Source organism: Nerophis ophidion, linkage group LG04 (genome assembly GCF_033978795.1).
Source record: "Nerophis ophidion isolate RoL-2023_Sa linkage group LG04, RoL_Noph_v1.0, whole genome shotgun sequence".
Classification (NCBI taxonomy): domain Eukaryota; kingdom Metazoa; phylum Chordata; class Actinopteri; order Syngnathiformes; family Syngnathidae; genus Nerophis; species Nerophis ophidion.
In genome coordinates, this window is record NC_084614.1 from 15,657,563 (window position 1) to 15,684,877 (window position 27,315).

The 27,315-nt window shown below is 41.1% G+C and overlaps 1 protein-coding gene across 1 annotated transcript in view; it reads left to right on the forward strand.

Moving 5' to 3' along the window:
• Nucleotides 1–279: 279 nt before the first annotated feature.
• lypla2 (lysophospholipase 2) overlaps nt 280–27,315 on the forward strand; it is a 33,915-nt gene continuing 6,879 nt past the window's right edge. The window contains exons 1-6 of the mRNA XM_061897218.1: nt 280–379; nt 20,753–20,845; nt 21,986–22,017; nt 24,206–24,271; nt 24,431–24,478; nt 24,539–24,609. Of these exons, the coding sequence (XP_061753202.1) occupies nt 20,768–20,845; nt 21,986–22,017; nt 24,206–24,271; nt 24,431–24,478; nt 24,539–24,609 (295 nt within the window). The 5' untranslated portion in view covers nt 280–379; nt 20,753–20,767. The remainder of the gene's footprint in view (nt 380–20,752; nt 20,846–21,985; nt 22,018–24,205; nt 24,272–24,430; nt 24,479–24,538; nt 24,610–27,315) is intronic.

Genomic DNA, 27,315 nt, shown 5'->3' on the forward strand with positions numbered 1-27,315 from the left:
AACCTCCCTTTGTCATGACAAAAACGTGTCTTTTTCATGACAAAAAAAAAATAAATAAATAAAAATTTGGCGCTTAATAATTTGTCCCGGGCCGCGGGACAAATTATTAAGCGTTGACCGGTCCGCGGATACAAAAAGGTAGGGGACCACTGCTTTAATGCACCTTTATTTAATTTGTTTTAAATAAAAAAAAAGAATTTTTTTTTTGTCTTTTTTCAGTGAGACTCATTGTGTATAGTTAACCGGTATCAAGATACAGATGTAGTACTACTAGTAATGGGCGTGGCTATAGTGATGACGTCAGGACACCAGGCCCCGCCCCTTGTCTGCGGACGCCAACCGGAAGTCCCGTTTCGTCGTGAAGTGGGACAGCAAAGCGGTGAGTGCAAGAATTTCTTACAGCTAGCGGGCTGCATTTTACACGCAAATCTCACATTAAGAACATTTTTTATTCATTATTTAAATGGCCACCATTTATCGCTTTAACCTCGGAGCGCCTCCGTTGCCCCAGCAGCCGAGCGAACTCCGGCGTGGCCATTTTGTGTGGGTTAAGGTGGACTCGTCACGCTCGCTCGCCGGCAGCGCACAATAACAAGTTATTTGGGGTGAGCCTGCTCGCTTCGCCTGTGGACACATTAATCCGGATTAAAATCCGTGCCGGACAGGGACGGGAGTCTTTGTCGAGGCAGGCTCGTTCGCGGCGCTGAATGCCATCACTGATGGGGATGAATCGAAAAGAAACCACCATTGTTCTCCGCATCGACATCCGTCGCAGCCTACTTCCTCCTCCGCGTTAGCCGCCACTTTTCACCGCTTTGATCAATACACTGACCCCGTATAGCGAGCTTTGTTGATGGATGTGGAACTACTACTGTATCGTGGGTGGGCGCATCGATCCAAATGTTGATATTGTTAGTCGACACTAAGGGTAGTATCAGTATCGGGTCGATACTAGTTCGATTCGCTATGTGTGTTGCTGTGTTGTTCGTATTGTCACGTTTTTGGAGCCAAAGACATTAACTTGACACAGGGCTCCTTGGGATTTGAATAAATCGACACTGCATGTAAATATATTTTTCAAAAATATTTTATATAATAAATTGGAATAATATTGGCATACTTGCCAACCTTGAGACCTCCGAATTCGGGAGATGGTGGTGGGTGTATATATTTTCAAGTATTTCATATATATATATATATATATATATATATATATATCTATACATATATAAATGATAAATGGGTTGTACTTGTATAGTGCTTTTCTACCTTCAAAGTACTCAAAGCGCTTTGACACTACTTCCACATTTACCCATTCACACACTGATGGAGGGAGCTGCCATGCATGGCGCCAACCAGCACCCATCAGGAGCAAGGGTGAAGTGTCTTGCTCAGGACACAACGGACGTGACGAAGTTGGTACTAGGTGGGATTTGAACCAGGGACCCTCGGGTTGCGCACGGCCATTCTCCCACTGCGCCACGCCGTCCCTTATATATTATATCCCATATATATTAGAGATGCGCGGATAGGCAAGTATATCATCCGCAACCGCATCACCAAAGTCGTCATCCACCCGCCATCCAACATTTTGTCAGAACCGCAACCGCCCGCTGAAATACATCAGAGATCGGCCACCTTTAATACTCAAAGAGCTATTTTAACCGGTTTCACAGAGTAAAGAAGACAATGGGAGCCGCTAACGCTCTCGCGAATATCCGATAGTGTTCATCCAAATAACGAAAACAAGGGCGTGCTGTGAGGCCATTGCCTTTGACGCCTACTACAACATGTACGAACCGTTTGCCAGTCTAGCAACATGTTATATGCAGCTTCCGTTAACACACGTACAAGATTGCAAGGCATACTGGGTGATACAGAGTACACTGATGGTTGTGATATAAACAATTTTAACACTCTTACTAATATGCGCCACGCTGTGAAGCCACACCTAACAAGAATGACAAACACATTTCGGGAGAACATCCTCACAAACGCAACACAACAAATACCCAGAATTCTTTGCATCTATGACAAATCATATATTTTACACCCTCACGCCCGCAACCCCGCCCACATTACCGACGCACAGGGGGTGGCGGGGTTTGCTGCTAGCGGGGTGTATGATATAGTCAGGAATAGTCATGGATGCAAAGGATTCTGGGTATTTGTTGTGTTGCGTTTATGTTGTGTTACTCTGAGGATGTTCTCCCGAAATGTGTTTGTCATTCTTGTTTGGTGTGGCTTACAGCGTGGCGTATATTACTAAGAGTGTTAAAATTGTTCATATCACAACCATTAATGTACTCTGTATCACCCAGTATGCCTTGCATTAATGTGTATGTGTCTGCGGAAGCCACACACAACACGTTGCTGAACTACATGTTGTAGAAGGCGGCAAAGGCTTCACAGCACGCCCTAATACTTATTTACAGGGTGACTGCCTTTAAACATTCTTGAGAATGTTTGCGTCTCCTATTGTCATATTAGTTTTGTGACATGGGTCCAAAATGGCTCTTTGAATGGTAAAGGATACCGATCCCTTAACCATGTATATCAAATATTTCAGATTGGTTCAACCGCCACCCGCCCGAATTTATTTAAAATCTATTTTTTCGTCATGTCACCCGCCCGACCCGCGGTTTATCCGCGGACTCGGCGAATAAGACCGCAAACCGCGCATCTCTAATATATATATATAAATGATAAATGGGTTGTACTTGTATAGCGCTTTTCTACCTTCAAGGTACTCAAAGCGCTTTGAAACTACTTCCACATTTACCCATTCACACACACTTTCACACACTGATGGAGGGAGCTGCCATGCAAGGCGCTAACCAGCACCCATCAGGAGCAAGGGTGAAGTGTCTTCCGCAGTACACAACGGACGTCCCTATATATATATATATATAACGTATTTCCTTGAATTGCGGCCGGGGCGCTAATTAATTTAAAACCTCTTCTCACTCCTGCGCTTACCAAAGGCATGCGGTAAAAGTAAGCATGCGCTAATTATTTTAAAACATCTTCTCACTCCGGCACTTACCAAAGGCATGCAGTAAAAAAATTGAGTGCGATGTAAGATTGGACCTTAAATCCTACTGAATAGCTCTTAAGCTTCTTCCCTTTATGTGATTTCAAATTACCGGTATTAAAATCAGCCTCCTCCATTTTGAAAATTATGACAGGGAAAGTGTCACTCGTGACGTCACGAGTTTGACCAGGTAATACTAAGCATGCTCTAATTATTTTGGGAAGCGAGTTTGACCCGGCAGTAATTCAAGGCAGGCGCATACTATATGCCCTGCGGCAATTCAAGGAAATACGGTATATATATATATATACAAACCCCGTTTCCATATGAGTTGGGAAATTATGTTAGATGTAAATATAAACGGAATACAATGATTTGTAAAACCTTTTCAACCCATATTCAATTGAACGCACTACAAAGACAAGCTATTTGAAGTTCAAACTCCTAAACTTTTTTTTTTTTTTTTTTTTCAAATAATTAACTTTGAATTTCATGGCTGCAACATGTGCCAAAGTAGTTGGGAAAGGGCATGGTCACCACTGTGTTACATCACCTTTTCTTTTAACAACACTCAATACATGTTTAGGAACTGAGGAAACTAATTGTTGAAGCTTTGAAAGTGGAATTCTTTCCCATTCTTGTTTTATGTAGAGCTTCAACAGTCCGGGGTCTCCGCTGTCGTATTCACGCTTCATAATGCTCCACACATTTTCGATGGGAGACAGGTCTGGACTGCATGCGGGCCAGGAAAGTACCCGCACTCTTTTTTTACGAAGCCACGCTGATGTAACACGTGGCTTGGCATTGTTTAGCTAAAATAAGCAGGGGCGTCCATGAAAAAGACGGCGTTTAGATGGCAGCATATGTTGTTCCAAAACCTGTATGTACCTTTCAGCATTAATGGTGCTTTCACAGATGTGTAAGTTACCCATGCCTTGGGCACTAATGCACCCGCATATCATCACAGATGCTGGCTTTTGATCTTTGAGTCGATAACAGTTGATGTCGAATATTTCCAAAAACAATTTGAAATGTGGACTCGTCAGACCATAGAACACTTTTCCACTTTGCATCAGTCCATCTTAGATGATCTCGGGCCCAGAGAAGCCCGCGGCGTTTCTGGATGTTGTTGATGAATGGCTTTCGCTTTGCATAGTTGAGCTTTAACTTGCACTTACAGATGTAGCGATAAACTGTATTTAGTGACAGTAGTTTTCTGAAGTGTTCCTGAGCCCATGTGGTGATATCCCTTAGAGATTGATGTCAATTTTTGATACAGTGCCCTTTCCCAACTACTTTGGCACGTGTTGCAGTCATTAAATTCTAAGTCGATTATAATTTGCGAAAAAAATAAAGTTTATGAGTTTGAACATCAAATATGTTGTCTTTGTAGCATATTAAACTGAATATGAGTTGCAAATAATTAGCAAATCATTGTATTCTGTTTATATTTACATCTAACACAATTTCCCAACTCATATGGAAACGGGGTTTGGCTATATATATATATATATATATATATATATATATATATATATATATACACACACACACACACATTTATATATAAGTGTTCGTTGTCCTTGGACAGGATACAAACTGTACTTTACCCACCTGCTCCCGGTGCCACCCATACGGGTTTAAATGCAACTTAGATAATGGGTTTCATTATGTAAACCGCGTTGAGTCACTAGAGAAAAGCGCTATATAAATATAATTCATTTCACTTCATTTACTTACACAAATACACACACACACACATAACATTCCTCTCTACTCATTGTTGTATTTGAAAGTGCAATGCTTTGCAGCCAGTAGCACAGCCTTTGAAGGAGCATAGGTATGGGCAGCATCTGTGACATTTTAATTTGCAGGAAAGGAGTGAGTTTAGGGTTGAATTGTCCATCCTTGTTCTATTCTCTGTCACTGTTTTTTTTTAGACATTACTACTTGCCGTAGTTTTGAAGCAATGCATGATGGGAATCCGGATGTTGTGTGTCAATGTAGTGCTACACACCCCAGTCGTGTTTCGCAGTGCAAACATGTCACCGCAATATTTTGTCTTTTTGCACTTTTAGATGATTGCCAAACCTCCCGTCTTCTTTGGGCCCTTTGCCCTCTTTCCACCATGTCGTCGTTTTTTCTTTAAGACAAATCTCTCGGCACTCCGTAGTGGGATGTACGTCACCAATAGGTGCACTGCGCTCTATTGGAAGCGATGTCTGCGTATATGTACAAACACACTGCCAAAAGAATCGTGCATTTATGTTACACATCTAGAAATTATCCTGTATGACAGGGATGTCCAAACTTTTTCCACAGAGGGCCGTACACGGAAAATTTTAAGCATGCGAGGGGCATTTTGATATTTTTAAATTTTCAAACCATAACAAAATATATGGATTTTTTTTATTCCTTAGTGCTCCTGGGGAGCATAGAGGGAGGGTCTCAGTCACTAAAATGTAAAAAATAAGTCAAATTATTATTATGATTTTTTATTTAATGCTTACAGTAAATCTTTATATCAACTTGAGGTTGATATAAAGTAAAATAAATAAGGTTTTATGCCTTTTCTGTCAAAGACAACTTTGTTTTTTATAGTAAAACTGAAATATGCAGTATTTAGGTAGATAGAGAGATAGTACTTTATTGATTCCTTCAGGAAAGTTCCTTTATTTAGCAATTAAAGCCCTCAAAGATCAATAATGCAGGACACCATTGGTTTTAATTATTTAATATTTTTGAGCAATCACAGTGAAAAGTTAAATAAAATCCTACTAAATATATTTGAGGTCCGAAAGGTTCCCCACTCATAAAGTGATGCATTTTTATTAGTTTTTTTTTAACTTTTAACACTTAAATTTCTAGATCAACTTCCGATATATCTGTTGATTTTAAGTTTAAACTATTATTTTGTTTGTTTTATGCTCTTTTGTCAAAACTGTGATGTTTTTATATGGCAACCACACAGCATATGCAATATTTTTTCCACATTAAACATTTCAAAGTGATATTTTTTAAGTAATAATTCATTATAACTGTTTTTTTTTTCTTGTTTTTCTTGTGAGCAGTGGAAAAAAAAGAAAATAAACACAAAAGGGAAAAAAAACTGCCTGCATGGCAGCTTTTTGTCAACATTGCCATTTTTTCTCATTAGATTTTACCTCATTCAACTTTTTTTTAATGTTTTTATTATTTTTTTTTGCAATACTATCAATTTTGCAATTTTTGCAGAATGTGTGGCGGGCCGGTAAACGATTAGCTGCAAATGGCCCCCCGCGCCGCACTTTGGACACCTCTGACTGTATGACATTCTGAGAATAAAATTGCATTGGTGCCCGAATATTATGGTCTTTTTTAAAATTCATTTAAATGAAGCACAGATGTAATTTACTACTATTGGTCAAAATGCATAAGTGTGACTACTCTGATTACAAATTGTAACTGTAGAACTGATGTATCGTTCTCAAATAAGTTTGTTGATAAGTTCCGTTTGCTTAAGATTGGGTCTTGATATTTTTGTGATTAAATCAAATTAGGATCACTCAACGATCCCAAAATGTTTGGAGTAAAAAGTATTGGTATCTGTAATGCTGGCCCCATAGTTACTCGGTATTGCACCGATACCTGAACTGACAGTATCGGCCGTCCCGAGCGCATGCGGGAAGAGCAGGAGGAGTCTGTCTGTCATTCACTGCAGCAAAATATCGTCCTGTTGTTTGTCAGACATGTGAGCCTTCTGCAGGCTGTCTTCTCTCTCTCTCTGTGTGCCTTTGTTTGTGCTTCCTGCCTGTTTGCTTCTTTCATTCTCATGAAATTGGAGTCACGCAGAAGACATACTCGTGACGACTTGTAATGATTTTGGAAATGCTATCGCAATCTGCCGGTAACACATTCTCAGATAAAGAAATACAAAATATAGTCTCCATTTCAATCGCACAGCCCGGGCTTGTGTAGGTGCATGCCAAATGTACACTTCTTGTATTCACTTAAAATGTTAAACCTTTCCAGTGAGAAACTGTACAGCTGCGTTTGGTTCCATACTACATGTATTCGATACACCAGAGTTTCTTAACCCTAGGGCCAGGGCCCATTGTTGGGCTGCAAGCCAGGCCGCCAAAATATATCTGTTTCTTACAGTGGTAGGCAAGGCAAGGCAAGGCAACTTTATTTATATAGCACACTTACAACAATTTTTAAATTGAACCAAAGTGCTTTACATGTTAAAAAGCATAGAGCAAAAAAAAACAAAAAACATAAACAATGAATGAGTTAAACAAGATAGTGCTAAAGCAATACGGTAAAAGGAGTCAAATAAAAAGTAAAAAAAAAAAAAAAAAACTAAATTGCAAAATAATAATAATAGTGCGACAAATTGAAAAAAAAACCACTCCGTTTTCAGTACTCGGTTGTAATACACTTTTACACCACTTGTGGCAGTAATGACAATATCAAACGTATATGTATAAGACTGTATTTATATTATTCACATGTGAATAATGCTGTATAATAGACTGTATTCATATTATTCACATGTGAATAATGCTGTATAATAGACTGTATTCATATTATTCACATATGAATAATGCTGTATTATAGACTGTATTTATATTATCCATCCATCCATTTTCTACTGCTTATTCCCTTTCGGGGTCGCGGGGGGCAGATAGACAGACAGACAACATTCACACTCACATTCACACACTAGGGCCAATTTAGTGTTGCCAATCAACCTATCCCCAGGTGCATGTCTTTGGAAGTGGGAGGAAGCCGGAGTACCCGGAGGGAACCCACGCATTCACGGGGAGAACATGCAAACTCCACACAGAAAGATCCCGAGCCTGTATTTGAACCCAGGACTGCAGGACCTTCGTATTGTGAGGCAGACACACTAACCCCTCTGCCACCGTGAAGCCTGTATTTATATTATTCACATTTAAATAATGCTGTGTAATAGACTGTATTTATATTATTCACGTGTGAATAATGCTGTATAATAGACTGTATTCATATTATTCACATATGAATAATGCTGTATAAAAGACTGTATTTATATTATTCACATGTGAATAATGCTATATAATAGACTGCGTTTATATTATTCCCATGTAAATAATACTGTATAATAGACTGCGTTTGTATTATTCACATGTGAATGAAGCTGTATAATAGACTGTATTTATATTATTCACATATGAATAATGCTGTATAATAGACTGTATTTATATTATTCACATGTAAATAATGCTGTATAATAGACTGTATTTATATCATTCATATATGAATAATGCTGTATAATAGACTGTATTTATATTATTCACACGCCGATAATATAATCATAATGGGGGACTTTAATATCCATATGAATACCCCATCGGACCCACCGTGCGTAGCGCTCCAGACTGTAATTGATAGCTGTGGTCTCACACAAATAATAAATGAACCCACGCATCGCAACGGTAATACGATAGACCTATTGCTTGTCAGGGGTATCACCGTCTCCAAAGTTACGATACTCCCGTATACTAAAGTATTGTCCGATCATTACCTTATAAAATTCGAGGTTCAGACGCATGTTCGTCAAACTAATAATAATAATAACTGCTATAGCAGCCGCAACATTAGTACGGCCACAACGACAACTCTTGCTGACCTACTGCCCTCGGTTATGGCACCATTCCCAAAGTATGTGGGCTCTATTGATAACCTCACTAACAACTTTAACGACACCCTGCGCGAAACCATTGATAACATAGCACCGCTAAAGTTAAAAAAGGCTCCAAAAAAGCGCACCCCGTGGTTTACAGAAGAAACTAGAGCTCAGAAATGATTATGTAGAAAGCTGGAACGCAAATGGCGCACGACTAAACTTGAGGTGCACCATCAAGCATGGAGTGATGGTTTAATAACTTATAAACGCATGCTTACCTTAGCTAAAGCTAAATATTACTCAAATCTCATCCACCGTAATAAAAACGATCCTAAATTTTTGTTTAGTACGGTAGCATCGCTAACCCAACAAGTAGCATCGCTAACCCAACAAGGGACCCCTTCCAGTAGCTCAACCCACTCAGCTGATGACTTTATGCAATTCTTTAGTAAGAAAATTGAAGTCATTAGAAAGGAGATTAAAGACAATGCGTCCCAGCTACAACGGGGTTCTATTAACACTGATACGATGGTATATACGGCGGATACTGCCCTCCAAAATAGTTTCCCTCGTTTTGAGGAAATAACATTAGAGGAATTGTTACAACGTGTAATTGGAATAAAACAGACAACTTGCTTACTTGACCCTCTTCCTGGGAAACTGATCAAGGAGCTCTTTGTATTATTAGGTCCATCAGTGCTAAATATTATAAACTTATCACTCTCCTCGGGCACTGTTCCCCTAGCATTCAAAAAAGCGGTTATTCATCCTCTTCTTAAAAGACCTAACCTCGATCCTGACCTCATGGTAAACTACCGACCGGTATCTCACCTTCCCTTTATTTCAAAAATCCTTGAAAAAATTGTTGCGGAGCAGTTAAATGAACACTTAGCGTCTAACAATCTATGTGAAACCTTTCAATCCGGTTTCAGAGCAAATCACTCCACGGAGACAGCCCTCGCAAAAATGACTAATGATCTATTGCTAACGATGGATTCTGATGCGTCATCTATGTTGCTGCTCCTCGATCTTAGCGCTGCTTTCGATACCGTCGATCATAATATTTTATTAGAACGTATCAAAACACAAATTGGTATGTCAGACTTAGCCCTGTCTTGGTTTAACTCTTATCTTACTGATAGGATGCAGTGTGTCTCCCATAACAATGTGACCTCGGACTACGTTAAGGTAACGTGTGGAGTTCCCCAGGGTTCGGTCCTTGGCCCTGCACTCTTCAGCATCTACATGCTGCCGCTAGGTGACATCATACGCAAATACGGTGTTAGCTTTCACTGTTATGCTGATGACACCCAACTCTACATGCCCCTAAAGCTGACCAACACGCCGGATTGTAGTCAGCTGGAGGCGTGTCTTAATGAAATTAAACAATGGATGTCCGCTAACTTTTTGCAACTCAACGCCAAAAAAACGGAAATGCTGATTATCGGTCCTGCTAGACACCGAACTCTATTTAATAATACAACTCTAACATTTGACAACCAAACAATTAAACAGGGCGACACGGTAAAGAATCTGGGTATTATCTTCGACCCAACTCTCTCCATTGAGGCACACATTAAAAGCGTTACTAAAACGGCCTTCTTTCATCTCCGTAATATCGCTAAAATTCGCTCCATTCTGTCCACTAAAGACGCTGAGATCATTATCCATGCGTTTGTTACGTCTCGCCTCGACTACTGTAACGTATTATTTTCGGGTCTCCCCATGTCTAGCATTAAAAGATTACAGTTGGTACAAAATGCGGCTGCTAGACTTTTGACAAGAACAAGAAAGTTTGATCACATTACGCCTGTACTGGCTCACCTGCACTGGCTTCCTGTGCACTTAAGATGTGACTTTAAGGTTTTACTACTTACGTATAAAATACTACACGGTCTAGCTCCATCCTATCTTGCCGATTGTATTGTACCATATGTCCCGGCAAGAAATCTGCGTTCAAAGGACTCCGGCTTGTTAGTGATTCCCAAAGCCCAAAAAAAGTCTGCGGGCTATAGAGCGTTTTCCGTTCGGGCTCCAGTACTCTGGAATGCCCTCCCGGTAACAGTTCGAGAGACCACCCCAGTAGAAGCATTTAAGTCTCACCTTAAAACTCATTTGTATACTCTAGCCTTTAAATAGACTCCCTTTTTAGACCAGTTGATCTGCTGTTTCTTTTCTTTTTCTTCTATGTCCCACTCTCCCTTGTGGAGGGGGTCCGGTCCGATCCGGTGGCCATGTACTGCTCGCCTGTGTATCGGCTGAGGACATCTCTGCGCTGCTGATCCGCCTCCGCTTGGGATGGTTTCCTGCTGGCTCCGCTGTGAACGGGACTCTCGCTGCTGTGTTGGATCCGCTTTGGACTGGACTCTCGCGACTGTGTTGGATCCATTGTGGATTGAACTTTCACAATATCATGTTAGACCCGCTCGACATCCATTGCTTTCCTCCTCTCTAAGGTTCTCATAGTCATTATTGTCACCGACGTCCCACTGGGTCATTATTGTCACCAATGTCCCACTGGGTGTGAGTTTTCCTTGCCCTTATGTGGGCCTACCGAGGATGTCGTGGTGGTTTGTGCAGCCCTTTGAGACACTAGTGATTTAGGGCTATATAAGTAAACATTGATTGATTGATTGATTGATATGTGAATAATGCTATATAATAGACTGCGTCTATATTATTCCCATGTAAATAATGCTGTATAATAGACTGCGTTTGTATTATTCACATGTGAATGAAGCTGTATAATAGACTGTATTTATATTATTCACATGTGAATAATGATGTATAATAGACTGTATTCATATTATTCACATATGAATAATGCTGTATAATAGACTGTATTTATATTATTCACATGTGAATAATGCTGTATAATAGACTGTATTCATATTATTCACAAATGAATAATGCTGTATAATAGACTGTATTTATATTATTCACATGTGAATAATGCTGTATAGTAGACTTCGTTTATATTATTCACATGTAAATAATGCTTTTCGAATTAGTTGGTTCTATTTATTTACCAAATAATACATAGGGGTATGCAGTGGCTACAAAAAGTAGTCTGAACCCTTTAAATTGTTCACTCTTTGTTTTATTGTAGCGTTTTGCTAAAATCAAAAAAGTTCATTTTATTTCTCATTAGTGCAAGCATTGACAGTAAAAAACTGAAATTTAGATTTTTTGGCAGATTTATTAAAAATAAAAAACTCAAAAATCACATGTACCGTATTTTTCGGACTATAAGTCGCAGTTTTTGTCATAGTTTGGCAGGGGGTGCGACTAATATTCAGGAGCGACTTATGTGTGAAATTATTAACACATTAGCGTAAAATATCAAATAATATTATTTAGATCATTCACGTAAGAGACTAGACGTATAAGATTTCATGGGATTTAGCGATTAGGAGTGACAGATTGTTTGGTAAACGTATAGCACAGGGGTAGGGAACCTATGGCTCTAGAGCCAGATGTGGCTCTTTTGATGACTGCATCTGGCTCTCAGATAAATCTTAGCTGACATTGCTTAACGCGATAATTATGAATAATTTCGCTGGTAATCACAGTGCTAAAAATAACGTGCAAAATTTAAAAAATTCTCATGCATTTAAATCCATCCATCCGTTTCCTACCGCACCTGTTCAAGAAGTTGCATTAATGGTAAGAATTATTTTATGTCACGATGGGGGGGTTGCAGCTTGCTGCGGGGTCGTTCTCCCAGGAAGGCAGACGGACTACTCGGGACATTGCATTTAGGTAAAAACATGATTTAATTTTAACTAAAAAAATATACAAACAAAAATCGCTCACAGCGGAGGCACAACTTGGGCTAAAAAACAAAGCTAACGCTTAAACAGACTAAGAACATAAATCAAACAAAACTTACTTGCCATGGCATGAAGCACGAAACTATGGCAAGGCATGAAACAAGTCAGCACAGGGCGACTGACTGGCAAAGACGGGCTTAAATACTGCCTCTGATTAGTGCTCGGGAAGCAGGTGAGCAGGCATTTTGTCCACCAGAGACAGGTGGACAAAATGAGTAACCAAGGAAACCAGACAAGGGAGTGGAAAAAAACAGTAACTTAAAGAGTCCAAAGGACAAACAGCACATGGCCGAACAAAAACATGATCAACAGACATGACAATTCATCTATTATTGGTTAACTTCAGAATAACAATGTTATTAAAAAGAATAAGAGACTTACTATACTCTAAAAATGTTGGTCTTACTTAAAAATGCACGCATTTAGTTGTATTCAGTGTTAAAAAAATATGATATGGCTCTCACGGAAATACATTTTGAAATATTTGGCTTTCATGGCTCCCTCAGCCAAAAAGGTTCCAGACCCCTGGTATAGCATGTTCTATATGTTATAGTTATTTGAATGACTCTTACCATAATACGTTACGTTAACATACCAGGCACCTTCTCAGTTGGTTGTTTATGCGTCATACAAAGTACACTTATTCAGTCTGTTGTTCACTATTCAAATGTCTATTCTTGGTGTTGGGTTTTATCAAATAAATTTCCCCAAAAAATGCAACTTATACTCTAGTGCGACTTATATATGTTTTTTCGGCAGGTGCGACTTATAGTCCGGAGCCACTTATACTCCGAAAAATACGGTACATAGTTATACAGACCTTTAACTTTGTTGATGCACCAAATACAGCCTTAAGTCATTTTAAATATGATGCCAGAAGCTTGGCACACCAATTTCTGGGTAGTTTGGCCCATTCCTCTTTGCAGCACCTCTCAAGCTCCACCAGGTTGGACGGGGAGCGTTGGTTTTCATCCAGGATGTCTCTGTACTTTGCTGCATTCGTCTTGGTCTCGTCAGGTGAGGTTCTCAGACCATGAGAAACAAAATGATCTGGTCTGAGCTTGAACTCTTTGCCGTGAATGCCAAGGCATTATGTTTGGACGAAACCAGGCACCGCTCGTCACCAGGCCAATACCATCCCCACAGTGAAGCATGGTGGTGGCAGCATCATGCTGTGGTAGGGCTGGACTCTATTGCCTTTTTTTAATATCGCTATATTTTTAGGCCATATCGGGATAGACGATATATATTACGATATTTTGCCTTAGCCTTGAATGAACACTTGATGCATATAATCACAGCGGTATGATGATTCTATGTGGATACATTATAACATTCTTCTTCATACTGCATTAATACATGCTACTTTTAAACTTTCATGCAGAGAGGGAAATCACAACTAAGTCAATTGACCAAAAGTGTATTTATTAAAGTTATTAAGCAATGGCACAAACATTCAAGTCATTTCCAAAACATAAGTTGCAAGATTGTCAGAGACATTTTGAGTGTCAAATAAAAATGAGCTGCATAGCTGGAAATCAAATAGTATTCGTCCTTCACTATGTGGTAGGTTACTAAGGTTATGAAATTCTCTTCATTCTCTAGCGAGTGACTTTACAAATGATGCTACATATTAGCAGTAATGCTACTTTTTATAGCAACGCTTTTCTCCCCCACACTTGACAAATTACGGTTGTCTGTTCGACATATTCCCACTTGAAGCCGAACCACCGCCAAGACGATGGAAACCCTGCTGTTTTTATTGGGAATTAAGTGAAGTGAAGTGAATTATATTTATATAGCGCTTTTCTCAAGTGACTCAAAGCGCTTTACATAGTGACACCCAATATCCAAGTTACATTTAAACCATTGTGGGTGGCACTGGGAGCAGGTGGGTAAAGTGTCTTGCTCAAGGACACAACGGCAGTGACTAGGATGGCACAAGCAGGAATCGAACCTGAAACCCTCAAGTTGCTCTACCAACCGAGCTATGCCGTCTTCCTTCATTTGTTACCAGATCCGCACCATTGTCACGGCAAATTTCTTCCCCCCCGTTTACTTCCGGGGTCATGATTAATACAAACATTTTGTTAACGCTATATTATAAAAATATAACGCTATATTATAAAAATACAGACGTTTTGTTAACGGTATATTATAAAAAATAAAATTCAAAAAACAATTTACAAACACAAGCTATGGGATGACACATTTACTTCCGGAGTCACTTTTCCTCTTCATCCCATAGCTTGTGTTTGTAAATTGTTTTTTTTTTCATTTTTTAAAACTTTTTTATAGTATAGCGTTAACAAAACATCTGTATTTTTATAATATAGCGTTATATTTTTATAATATAGCGTTAACAAAACATCTGTATTAATCATGACCCCGGAAGTAAATGGGGGGGGGGGAGTTTTTGTAGAGGGAAGAAATTTGGCGTGACACCATCTTTCTCTCGTACGGCTACGTTAGCAGCTAACGTTAGCCACGCCGCTACCTCTCTGCTCAGCAAGGGCGTGTATGTGACGTGACAGTTGTGACGTATGTAAGAATGTGCGCCTGCTTGTCTGCGAGAAGGAGACACAGGAAAGAGCGAGGAGAGCCAGAAGTGTACGCCCGTAGCTAAAAGTTCTGCGTGAGAACGTATACTCGAATATTACGATATAGTCATTTTCTATATCGCACAGAGACAAACCCGCGATATATCGATATATCGCCCAACCCTGTGCTGTGGGGATGGTTTTCAGAACCAGGAACTGGGAGACTAGTCAGGATAGAGGGAAATATGAACGCAGCATTATACAGAGACATCCTTGATGAAAACCAAAGCTTCTCATACAATCTGATGGCGCTTGAGAGGTGCTGCGTAGAGGAATGGGCCAAAAATGTGCCAAGCTTGTGGCATCATATTCAAAAACACTTAAGGCTCTAATTTCAGTATTGAGCAAAGGGTCTGATTTTGGAGTTTTGTTATTTTTAAAATTCCTACATTTCAGTTTTTTTCCGTTGTGTTCATTAAAGGGTAACATTATCACCAGACCGATGTAAGCGTCAATATATACCTTGATGGTGCAGAAAAAAGACCATATATTTTTTGAACCGATTTCCGAACTCTAAATGGGTGAATTTTGGCGAATTGAAACGCCTTTCTGTTTATCGCTCTTTTTGCGATGACGTCAGAACGTGACGTCTCCGAGGTAATACAGCCGCCATTTTCATTTTCAACACATTACAAACACCGGGTCTCAGCTCTCATTTTCCTTTTTTTCGACTGTTTTTTGGAACTTTGGAGACATCATGCCTCGTCGGTGTGTTGTCGGAGGGTGTAACAACACTAACAGGGAGGGATTCAAGTTGCACCACTGGCCCGAAGATGCGAAAGTGTCTGCCGCCAGACCCACATTGAATGTGCTAAAGTGTCTCCACATTTTACCGGATATGACAAACATGGCACAGAGATGTATGGATAACGTGCAGATGCATTTGCAACGATAAATTCAACGAAATCACAAAGGTGAGTTTCGTTGATGTTGACTTATGTGCTAATCAGACATATTTGGTTGCGGCGTGACTGCCAGCTAATCGATGCTATCATGCTATTTACCGGCGGTGCTAAAGCAGACATGGCACAGAGATGTATGGATAACCTGCAGATGCATTTGCAACTATATTACGTTTCCTTCCACCAACATTTAATGCGAAAAAAGTTGCTCCAGTGTCACAAGATGCTAAAGTCCTGATCGTTTGGGCCGCACATTTTACCGGCGATGCTAACGCAGCTATTCGGCCATGCTATGGCTATGAATAGCGTCAATAGCTATTAGCTCAATAGATTCAGTTTCTTCTTCAATACTCTCATACTCCAACCATCCGTTTCAATACATGCGTAATCTGTTGAATCGCTTAAGCCGCTGAAATCCGAGTCTGAATCTGAGCTAATGTCACTATATCTTGCTGTGCTATTCGCCATTGTTTGTTTACATTGGCAGCACTGTATGACGTCACAGGGAAATGGATAGTCGCATCGCAAATAGCGAAAATCAAGCACTTTAAAGCTTTTTTTAGGGATATTCGGGGACCGGTACAATTTTGAAAAAAACTTCAAAAAATACAACAAGCCACTGGGAACTGATTTTTATTGTTTTTAACCCTTTTCAAATTGTGATAATGTTCCCCTTTAATGAGAAATAAAATGACCTTTTTTAACTTTATCAAATGGCTACAGTGAAACATTTGAAGGGGTATGACTGCTTTCTGTACTCCCTGTATAGCGTTATCACAGTATAGATTTTAGGTCATGTCGCCCATCCGTATGTAGACATAGCAAACAGCACCTAAGAATTACAGTCTGGAGATCCGGGTTCAACCGTCGTCTGTGAAGATGACATGTTCTCCCCTGTTGGCGTGCGGTTGCTGCGGATACGCCCCACCTGCAAAAACATGCACATTAGGCTCATATGAGCACCTGGGATGGGCTTTTATTCTAAATGGCTGGCTGTGTAATGAATGTTCGTGGTTCAGTGCACTGCATCATGTGTGTTCTTTGGGCTCACAGATCCGTGGGCGTACAAAAAGAGAAAGCGCTGTGAAAATGATACACATCTTAAGTGCGCTTTAGTGGCTTTTACGCCCCAGTTTGAATTGTACCAGGCACAAGCGCTATTTTTAACTCGTGTCCTCCTCCCGAGCCATTGTTTCCTATGACGGCTTTTTAAGGACCGCCGTGTGTGGTCGGTGTTATGGATCATTGCGGGTCCACGGAAAGAAAGGTTAGACCACAATCAATCATCCCGTTGCTTGATGAGGGAGCTCTGTCCGCTTCTTCCAATACATCCATGTGCAGTGTTTCTCAAACTTCTTCCTGCCTTTGACTGCAAACGTCATGTGTGCAATATAGTTTAGTCATTGTTGAACTTTTACTCAAGGCAAGGGTGTCCAAACTTTTTTCACTGACAAATTGATGGGTGTTTCAATATCATTCGCCACAAATACATGGTGCACTACTGTAAGTGTTTGCCCTCACTTATAAAGTATATTATTTGTACAGTGGGGCAAAAAAGTATTTAGTCAGCCACCGATTGTGCAAGTTCTCCCACTTAAAATGATGACAGAGGTCTGTAATTTTCATCATAGGTACACTTCAACTGTGAGAGACAGAATGTGAAAAAAAAATCCAGGAATTCACATTGTAGGAATTTTAAAGAATTTATTTGTAAATTATAGTGGAAAATAAGTATTTGGTCAACCATTCAAAGCTCTCACTGATGGAAGGAGGTTTTGGCTCAAAATCTCACGATACATGGCCCCATTCATTCTTTCCTTAACACGGATAATTTGTCCTGTCCCCTTAACAGAAAAACAGCCCCAAAGCATGATGTTTCCACCCCCATGCTTCACAGTAGGTATGGTGTTCTTGGGATGCAACTCAGTATTCTTCTTCCTCCAAACACGACGAGTTGAGTTTATACCAAAATGGATACATGGATGATACAGCAGAGGTTTGGGAGAATGTCATGTGGTCAGATGAAACCAAAATAGAACTTTTTGGTATAAACTCAACTCGTCGTGTTTGGAGGAAGAATACTGAGTTGCATCCCAAGAACAACATGCCTACTGTGAAGCATGGGGGTGGAAACATCATGCTTTGGGGCTGTTTTTCTGCTAAGGGGACAGGACGATTGATCCGTGTTAAGGAAAGAATGAATGGGGCCATGTATCGTGAGATTTTGAGCCAAAATCTCCTTCCATCAGTGAGAGCTTTGAATGGTTGACCAAATACTTATTTTCCACCATAATTTACAAATAAATTCTTTAAAATTCCTACAATGTGAATTCCTGGATTTTTTTTTCACATTTTGTCTCTCACAGTTGAAGTGTACCTACGATGAAAATTACAGACCTCTGTCATAATTTGGGACGGCGTGGCGCAGTGGGAAAGTGGCCGTGCGCAACCCGAGGGTCCCTGGTTCAAATCCCACCTAGTACCAACTTCGTCACGTCCGTTGTGTCCTGAGCAAGACACTTCACCCTTGCTCCTGATGGGTGCTGGTTGGCGCCTTGCATGGCAGCTCCCTCCATCAGTGTGTGAATGTGTGTGTGAATGGGTAAATGTGGAAGTAGTGTCAAAGTGCTTTGAGTACCTTGAAGGTAGAAAAGCGCTATACAAGTACAACCCATTTATCATTTATTATTTATCATTTTAAGTGGGAGAACTTGCACAATCGGTGGCTGACTAAATACCTTTTTGCCCCACTGTATTTCTTATCACATTTGATTTGCTTGTCATTTGTTACGCTCACTTCTTGTCCCTGAGCATCCATAAACAATATATGCACGTTGGGGATGGGCGATATGGCCTAAGATCCACATTAATCCAGCTTCCTGCAATGGTGAATGGGTTATACTTGTATAGCGTTTTTCCACCTTCAAGGTACTCAAAGCGCTTTGACACTACTTCCACATTCACACACACATTCACACACTGATGGCGGGAGTTGCCATGCAAGGCCCTAACCAGGACCCATCAGGAGCAAGGGTGAAGTGTCTTGCTTAAGGACACAGCGGATGTGACGAGGTTGGTAGAAGGTAGGGATCGAACCAAGAACCCTCAGGTTGCTGGCACGGACACTCTCCCAACTCCGCTACGCCGTCCAATAACAATATATATCACAATGTATTATTTGGCTTATTAATGACAATAGAACCGTTTCCAAACGGGTTACAAATGCTCCGAATTTGGCTGCTGCCGTATGCATTTAACATGATTTCCAGTTGTATTATTTGCTCAAAACTATGACGTGATATTCAAACCCTGTTTCCACATGAGTTGGGAAATTGTGTTAGTTGTAAATACAAACGTAATACAATGATTTGCAAATAATTTTCAACCCATATCCAGTTGAATATACTACAAAGACAACATATTTGATGTTCAAACTGATAAACAGCATCTGTGATGGTATGGGGGTGCATTAGTTCCCATGGCATGGGTAACTTACACATCTGTGAAGGCACCTTTAATGCTGAAAGGTACATCCAGGTTTTGGAACAACATATGCTGCCATCCGGGTGCCATCTTTTTCATGGACACCCCTGCTTATTTCAGCAAGACAATGCCAAGCCACATTCAGCACGTGTTACATCAGCGTGGCTTTGTAAAAAAAGAGTGCGGGTACTTTCATGGCCCGCCTGCAGTCCAGACCTGTCTCCCATCGAAAATGTGTGGCGCATTATGAAGCGTAAAATACGACAGCGGAGACCCCGGACTGTTGAACGACTGAAGCTCTACATAAAAAAAGAATGGGAAATAATTCCACTTTCTAAACCTCAACAATTAGTTTCCTCAGTTCCCAAATGTTTATTGAGTGTTGTTAAAAGAAAATGTGAGGTAACACAGTGGTGAACATGCCCTTTGCCAACTACTTTGGCAGGTGTTGCAGCCACGAAATTCTAAAAATGAAAAAATGAAGTTTATGAGTTTGAACATCAAATATCTGGTCTTTGTAGTGCATTCAATTGAATATGGGTTGAAAAGGATTTGCAAATCATTGTATTCCGTTTATATTTACATCTAACACAGTTTCCCAACTCAAATGAAAACGGGGTTTGTAGAATGACTATTAGTTGGCGGTTTCAGCCCAAAGAGTCAACACACTGAGCCGCCAAGCAGGCAGCGCAGTAGTTTGGCTTCCCCAACCTAGACAGTGTTGGAATTTTAACAGCCACCGAGTCTAATCCAGTTCAAGGTTTACACATTAACCCCCCCCCCCCCCCCCCCCTCCTCTCTCGCTCGCCTTTCTTCTTTGCCAATCGTCCTGTGCTTCTCAGCCTACGTCATCAAAGTGTCGAAGGGCATCAAGGAGAGGCTTTACTGCTCTACCACCGAATAACTGCAATCCAGCCTTATCGCTGCAGGCAATACATCGGGTAGCTTTGTGTCAGTTGGTGCGCTGGCAGGTCATAAAAGGAAATCAAATCACGGGGTTAGTGACAGGCCTTTAAGATGAAGATTAATTGTAGCGAATCAAATTCATCATAGGCAGCTCTATTGCTGCATGGTAGCACTTAATTGGACCAACACATGCCCCAAAGTTCCTCCCCTGCGGGACTTGACACTAAATTAGCTCTTATTAGCGGTGTAAAAACTAAAAAAGGCTATTACTACTAAACATGGAAACGTACTGACTGGTGCCAACGTTTTAATGTGTCAGTCCTTTTCTTTTTTTATTCCTGCAGACTCTCTTCCAGTGTATGTGTGGCAACAACATGTCTGTGCCACTGCTCGCCGAGGCTGTGACGGTGTCTGGGAACGAGAAGGAGACCGCGGCTGTGAGTAAAACAAAACCAAAAACGATTTAACTGATTTCTTGCAGTTTTTGTTGGTTCAGCCCACAGTACCTCCGCAGGGGGGGGGTTGTGTGTGCACAATTGCTAACAGATTGTAGGAAGACTAGGGATGCGCAATAATTATCGATAAAAGGCAGACCTGGGCTAAGTAAGGCCCGTTGAGCTTTTCAATCCGGCCCGCCGGACATTCCCAAATCATTTTTTTAGATCTTTAAGATGGAACGTGTAGCTGCCATTATGATGTTTTCTAATGACCGTAAGTCTTCAACTATACAAAGGGAAGTGAACTGAATTATATTTATATAGCGCTTTTCTCTAGTAACTTGGAATTTGGGACATGCTCTCCCTGAGAGAGCGTGAGGAGGTTGAGCTGGGCAGGGATGGGGTGGGGGCAGGGGGGGTCTGGTAGCGGGGGGTGTATATTGTAGCGTCCTGGAACAGTTAGTGCTGCAAGGGGTTCTGGGTATTTGTTCTGTTGTATTACGGTGTGGATGTTCTCCCGAAATGTGTTTGTCATTCTTGTTTGGTGTGGGTTCACAGCGTGGCGCATATTTGTAACAGTGTTAAAGCTGTTTATACGGCCACACTCAGTGTGACCTGTATGGCTGTTGACCAAGTATGCCTTGCATTCACTTATGTGTGTGTGAAAAGCCATAGATATTATGTGACTTGGCCGGCACGCAATGGCAGTGTCTTTAATGTTTATTGGCGCTTTGTACTTCTCCCTACGTCCGTGTACCGCCCCGTACAGCGGCGTTTTAAAAAGTCATAAATTTTACTTTTTCAAACCAATACCGATCATTTCCGATATTACATTTTAAAGCATTTATCAGTCGATAATATCGGCAGTCCGGTATTATCGGACATCTCTAGTTAGTATCAATCTCCAAGTAAATTTGTCAAATCCATCTTTGTTTGAGTCTTTCTTACTTTCAGCAATAATTTATTTAGGCAATAATAGGTAGTATCGGTCTTGAGATTTCAGGAGGTTGTCGTTATCAGCTTGAAAAAAAAAAGTTGTGCATTTCTAATCATAATGTTCCATGATCTCTTCCAGCGTTTACATAGAATACACATTTAGGATTAGCTTTATTTTTACTGCTCTTTCCCCCTCTTCCTCAGGTGATCTTTCTTCATGGATTGGGAGACACAGGGTAAGTTTGAAAGGGGAGACATTGTGCGGGTGTTCGGTTGTACGGTGTCCCTTCACGGTTGAAGCTGTGACCTGTGCCAATGAATTGAACAAAGACCAAACAAAGGACGACAGCGGAGGACATCTTTCCTCCCCTCATGCGGCTCTTTATGACAGGAAGAAAGACCCGCTTTGTTTGAGAACAGGCGTCTTTTGTCTTCTGCTTCCGGGATGTTTTGCTTTTCAGCATAGTCACCAGTATAGAAGAGAAGACTCCCACAATGTAATAACTTGTTTTTTGTAATTTCTCATTTGTCCTTATAATTTTTGAAAGTTTCACCAAAACCGCCAATGTACCGTAATTGGGGTATTATAGTGTTTGGAGTATCTAAAAAAAGGGGTCTCTGACACGCGGCCCTCGAGACGTTATTTTGCACCTTAATATGAAAGTTTAATGTTAGTGCGGCCCGCGGATTTTACAAACCCCGTTTCCATATGAGTTGGGAAATTGTGTTAGATGTAATATAAACGGAATACAATGATTTGCAAATCCTTTTCAACCCATATTCAATTGAATCCACTACAAAGACAATATATTTGATGCTCAAACTCAAAAACTTAATTTTTTTTGCAAATAATAATCAACTTAGAATTTCATGGCTGCAACACGTGACAAAGTAGTTGGGAAAGGGCATGTTCACCCCTTGTTACATCACCTTTTCTTTTAGCAACACTGAGTAAACGTTTGGGAACTGAGGAAACTAATTGTCTAAGCTTTGAAAGTGGAATTCTTTACCATTCTTGTTTTATGTAGAGCTTCAGTCGTTCAACAGTCCGGGGTCTCCGCTGTCGTATTTTACGCTTCATGTTGCCCCACACATTTTCGATGGCAGACAGGTCTGGACTGCAGGCGGCCCAGGAAAGTACTCTCTTTTTACGAAGCCAAGCTGTCGTAACACGTGCTGAATGTTGCTTGGCATTGTCTTGCTTAAATGAACAGGGGCGTCCATGAAAAAGACGGCGCTTAGATGGCATATGTTGTTCCAAAACCTGGATGTACCTTTCAGCATTAATGGTGCCTTCACAGATGTGTAAGTTACCCATGCCTTGAGCACTAATGCACCCCCATACCATCACAGATGCTGGCTTTTGAACAATCTGGAAGGTTCGCTTCCCCTTTGGTCCGGATGACACAATGTCGAATATTTCCAAAAACAATTTGAAATGTGGACTCGTCAGACCACAGAACACTTTTCCATTTTGTATCAGTCCATCTTAGATGATCTCGGGCCAAGAGAAGCCGGTGGCTTTATTGGATGTTGTTGATAAATGGCTTTCGCTTTGCATAGTACAGCTGTAACTTGTACTTACAGATGTAGTGACAAACTGTATTTCGCGACAGTGGTTTTCTGAAGTGTTCCTGAGCCCATGTGGTGATATCCTTTAGAGATTGATGTGGGTTTTTGATACAGGGCCGTCTGAGGGATCGAAGGTCACTGTCATTCAATGTTGGTTTCCGGCCATGCCGCTTACGTGGAGTGATTTCTCCAGATTCTCTGAACCTGTTGATGATATTATGGACCGTAGATGTTGAAATCCCTAAATTTCTTGCAATTGCACTTTAAGAAACATTGTTCTCAAACTGTTTGACTATTTGCTCACGCAGTTGTGGACAAAGGGGTGTACCTCGCCTCCTCCTTTCTTGTGAAAGACTTGAGCATTTTTTGGGAAGCTGTTTTTATACCCAATCATGGCACCCACCTGTTCCCAATTAGCCTGCACACCTGTGGGATGTTCCAAATAAGTGTTTGATGAGCATTCCTCAACTTTATCAGTATTTATTGCCACCTTTCCCAACTTCTTCGTCACGTGTTGCTGGCCTCAAACTCTAAAGTTAATGATTTTTTTGCCCCAAAAAAATGTTTATCAGTTTGAACATCAAATATGTTGTCTTTGTAGCATATTCAACTGAATATGGGTTGAAAATGATTTGCAAATCATTGTATTCCGTTTATATTTACATCTAACACAATTTCCCAACTCATATGGAAAAGGTTTTGTATAAAATAAGACTGAGGGTGAAGGGAGAGGTCCAGTCCTTATCTTTCTAAAATGCGACCTCCAACACACTTTAGTAGACCACCCCTGATGGACTGTCTTGTGTTAAGATGAATGATGTCACCCTGCTTGAAACTTCTCCTCTTTGATAGGCACGGATGGGCCGACACCTTGACGGGCATCCAGCTGCCCCACGTTAAGTACATCTGCCCGCACGCGTGAGTGTCCTTCATTCCTTGATTTCGACAGTCTTTCAGTCAGTCAGCAGCAAGAGTTGAAGCACACTTTGCTCTTCAAACGAGTCCAACCAGTGCTAAAAAAAAAAAGAAGCTTGTCGCTCCTGTTTTAACCGACCTTCTTGTGTTCTCCTCATGTAGGCCACGGATTCCTGTCACTCTCAGCCGGAACCTCATGATGCCGGCGTGGTAAGAGATGTTTGCGCTGCCGGCCGGAAGAACAAAGTCAAAACGAGGATTTGTGTGCAGGTTTGACTTAATGGGTCTGAGCCCCGACAGTCCCGAGGACGAATCTGGGATCAAAAAGGCAGCAGAAAACAGTGAGTTGGAGTCACGTGCAACACATGTTAAACCTCTAGTGGCCTTCGGCAAAGACTTAGAGCTCCCAGGAGTGTATGTCTGCAGCCTGGAGACATCCCGTGTCATGGCTCCCCTCTCATGCCGTATTGTCTGGGGCCTTCAGCAATGTGTCACCTTTTCAAAGTAATAGCTTGCTTTTCTGGTCTCCTTTCTACTTCTGTGTTTTTTTTTTACGTTAACAGTTTGCCGCTTGCTACAGCTAAACAGACCTCAAAAAGTCCACAGTGACGTTTTGGTGAATTTACGAAACAATACAAAAAGAATGCCCTTGTAAGCTAAAGGCCTACTGAAATGGGATTTTCTTATTTAAAGGGGAAAATTATCACCAAACCTATGCCAGCGTCAATATATACCTTGATGTTGCAGAAAAAAGACCATGTATTTTTTTAACCGATTTCCGAACTCTAAATGGGTGAATTTTGGCAAATATAACGCCTTTCTGTTTATCGGTCTTTTAGCGATGACGTCAGAATGGGACGTCACCGAGGTAACACACCTGCCATTTTCATTTTCACATTACAAACACCGGGTCTCAGCTCTGTTATTTTCCGTTTTTTCAACTATTTTTTGGAACCTTGGAGACATCATGCCTCGTCGGTGTGTTGTCGGAGGGTGTAACAACACTAACAGGGAGGGATTCAAGTTGCACCACTGGCAAGAAATCTGCCGCCAGACCCCTATTGAATTTGCCAGAGTGTCTGTCGGCGATGCTAAGACAGACATGGCACAGAGATGTATGGATAACCTGCAGATGCATTTGCAACGATTAAGCCAACAAAATCACAAAGGTGAGTTTTGTTGATGTTGTTGACTTATGTGCTAATCAGACATATTTGGTCACGGCATGACTGCCAGCTAATCGATGCTAACATGCTACGCTAATCGATGCTAACATGCTATTTACGCTAGCTGTATGTACATTTGAAAGTAGATACCCACATTTAATGCGAAACAAACACTTACCAATCGACGGATTTAAGTTGCTCCAGTGTGACAAGATGCGAAAGTCCTGATCGTTTGGTCCGCACATTTTACCGGCGATGCTAATAAGGCAGCCATGCTATGGGCCACTTCATTAGGTACACCCATGCTATGGCCGAATAGCGTCAATAGCTATTTGCTCAATAGCTTCAATTTCTTCTTCAATTTTGTTTTTCGCTATCTGCCTCCATACTCCGACCATCTGTTTCAATACATTTGTAATCTGTTGAATCGCTTAAGCCGCTGAAATCCGAGTCTGAATCCGGGCTAATGTCGCTATAATTTGCTGTGGTAACCGCCATGTTGTTTGTATTGGCAGCACTGTATGACGTCACAGGGAAATGGACAGTCGCATCTCAAATAGCAAAAATCAAGAACTTTAAAGTTTTTTTTAGGGATAATCCGGGAAGTGTAAAATTTTGAAAAAAACTTTGAAAAATAAAACAAGCCACTGGGAACTGATTTTTATTGTTTTTAACCCTTTTGAAATTGTGATAATGTTCCCCTTTAAACGGGGATAGCAGGTCCATTCTATGTGTCATACTTCATCATTTTGCGATATTGCCATATTTTTGCTGAAAGGATTTAGTAGAGAACATCGACGATAAAGTTTGCAACTTTTGGTCGCTAATACAAAAGCCTTGCAGGTACCGGAAATAGAAGACGATGTGCGCGTGACGTCACCGGTGTGAGGGCTCCTCACATCCTCACATTGTTTATAATGTAAGCCTCCAGCAGAAATAGCTATTCGGACCGTGAAAGCCACAATTTCCCATAAGTCGCTCCGGAGTATATGTTGCACCCCCGGCCAAACTATGAAAAAAAACTGATAGGCTCCAGCACCCCCGCAACCTGGAACGGGACAAGCGGTAGAAAATGGATGATACACACACACACAGCTCGGCCCCCGGCCAAATGTTTTTAACCCAGAGCGGCCCCCAAGTCAAAAAGTTTGGTGACCTCTGACCTACAGTGTCGTCCAAAAAATGGCGCCATAGCAAAAACAATAACACACCTACTTAGCGTTTGCTTGGTATTGGTACTATTTGAATTATGCCCCTCTGCAAAGACAAATCCATGTATTAGCCACACTGTTTTATAAGCCGCAGGGTTCAAAGCATAGGAAAAAGGTAGCGGCTTGTAGTTGGGAATTTACAGTATATCGCGATATAGATTTTGGACCATATCGCACATTCCTACATTCTTATGTATGTAAAGGGCTAAAATGTATAATTTATCAATTTAAATGTGTCTTAATTGATTGCAATAAAGATGCTCACAAACTTAACTGAGACGCCATCATGAAAACTATTTGCCATTTGTATGTTTGGTTGGGGGGCTTCACGGTGGAAGAGGGGTTAGTGCGTCTGCCTCACAATACGAAGGTCCTGAGTAGTCTGGGGTTCAATCCCAGGCTCAGGATCTTTCTGTGTGGAGTTTGCATGTCCTCTCCGTGAATGCGTGGGTTCCCTCCGGGTACTCCGGCTTCCTCCCACCTCCAAAGACATGCACCTGGGGATAGGTTGATTGGCAACACTAGAGTGGCCCCAGTGTGTGAATGTGAGTGTGAATGTTGTCTGTATCTGTGTTGGGTCTGCGATGAGGTGGCGACTTGTCCAGGGTGTACCCCGCCTTCCGCCCGATTGTAGCTGAGATAGGCACCAGCGCCCCCCGTGACCCCAAAG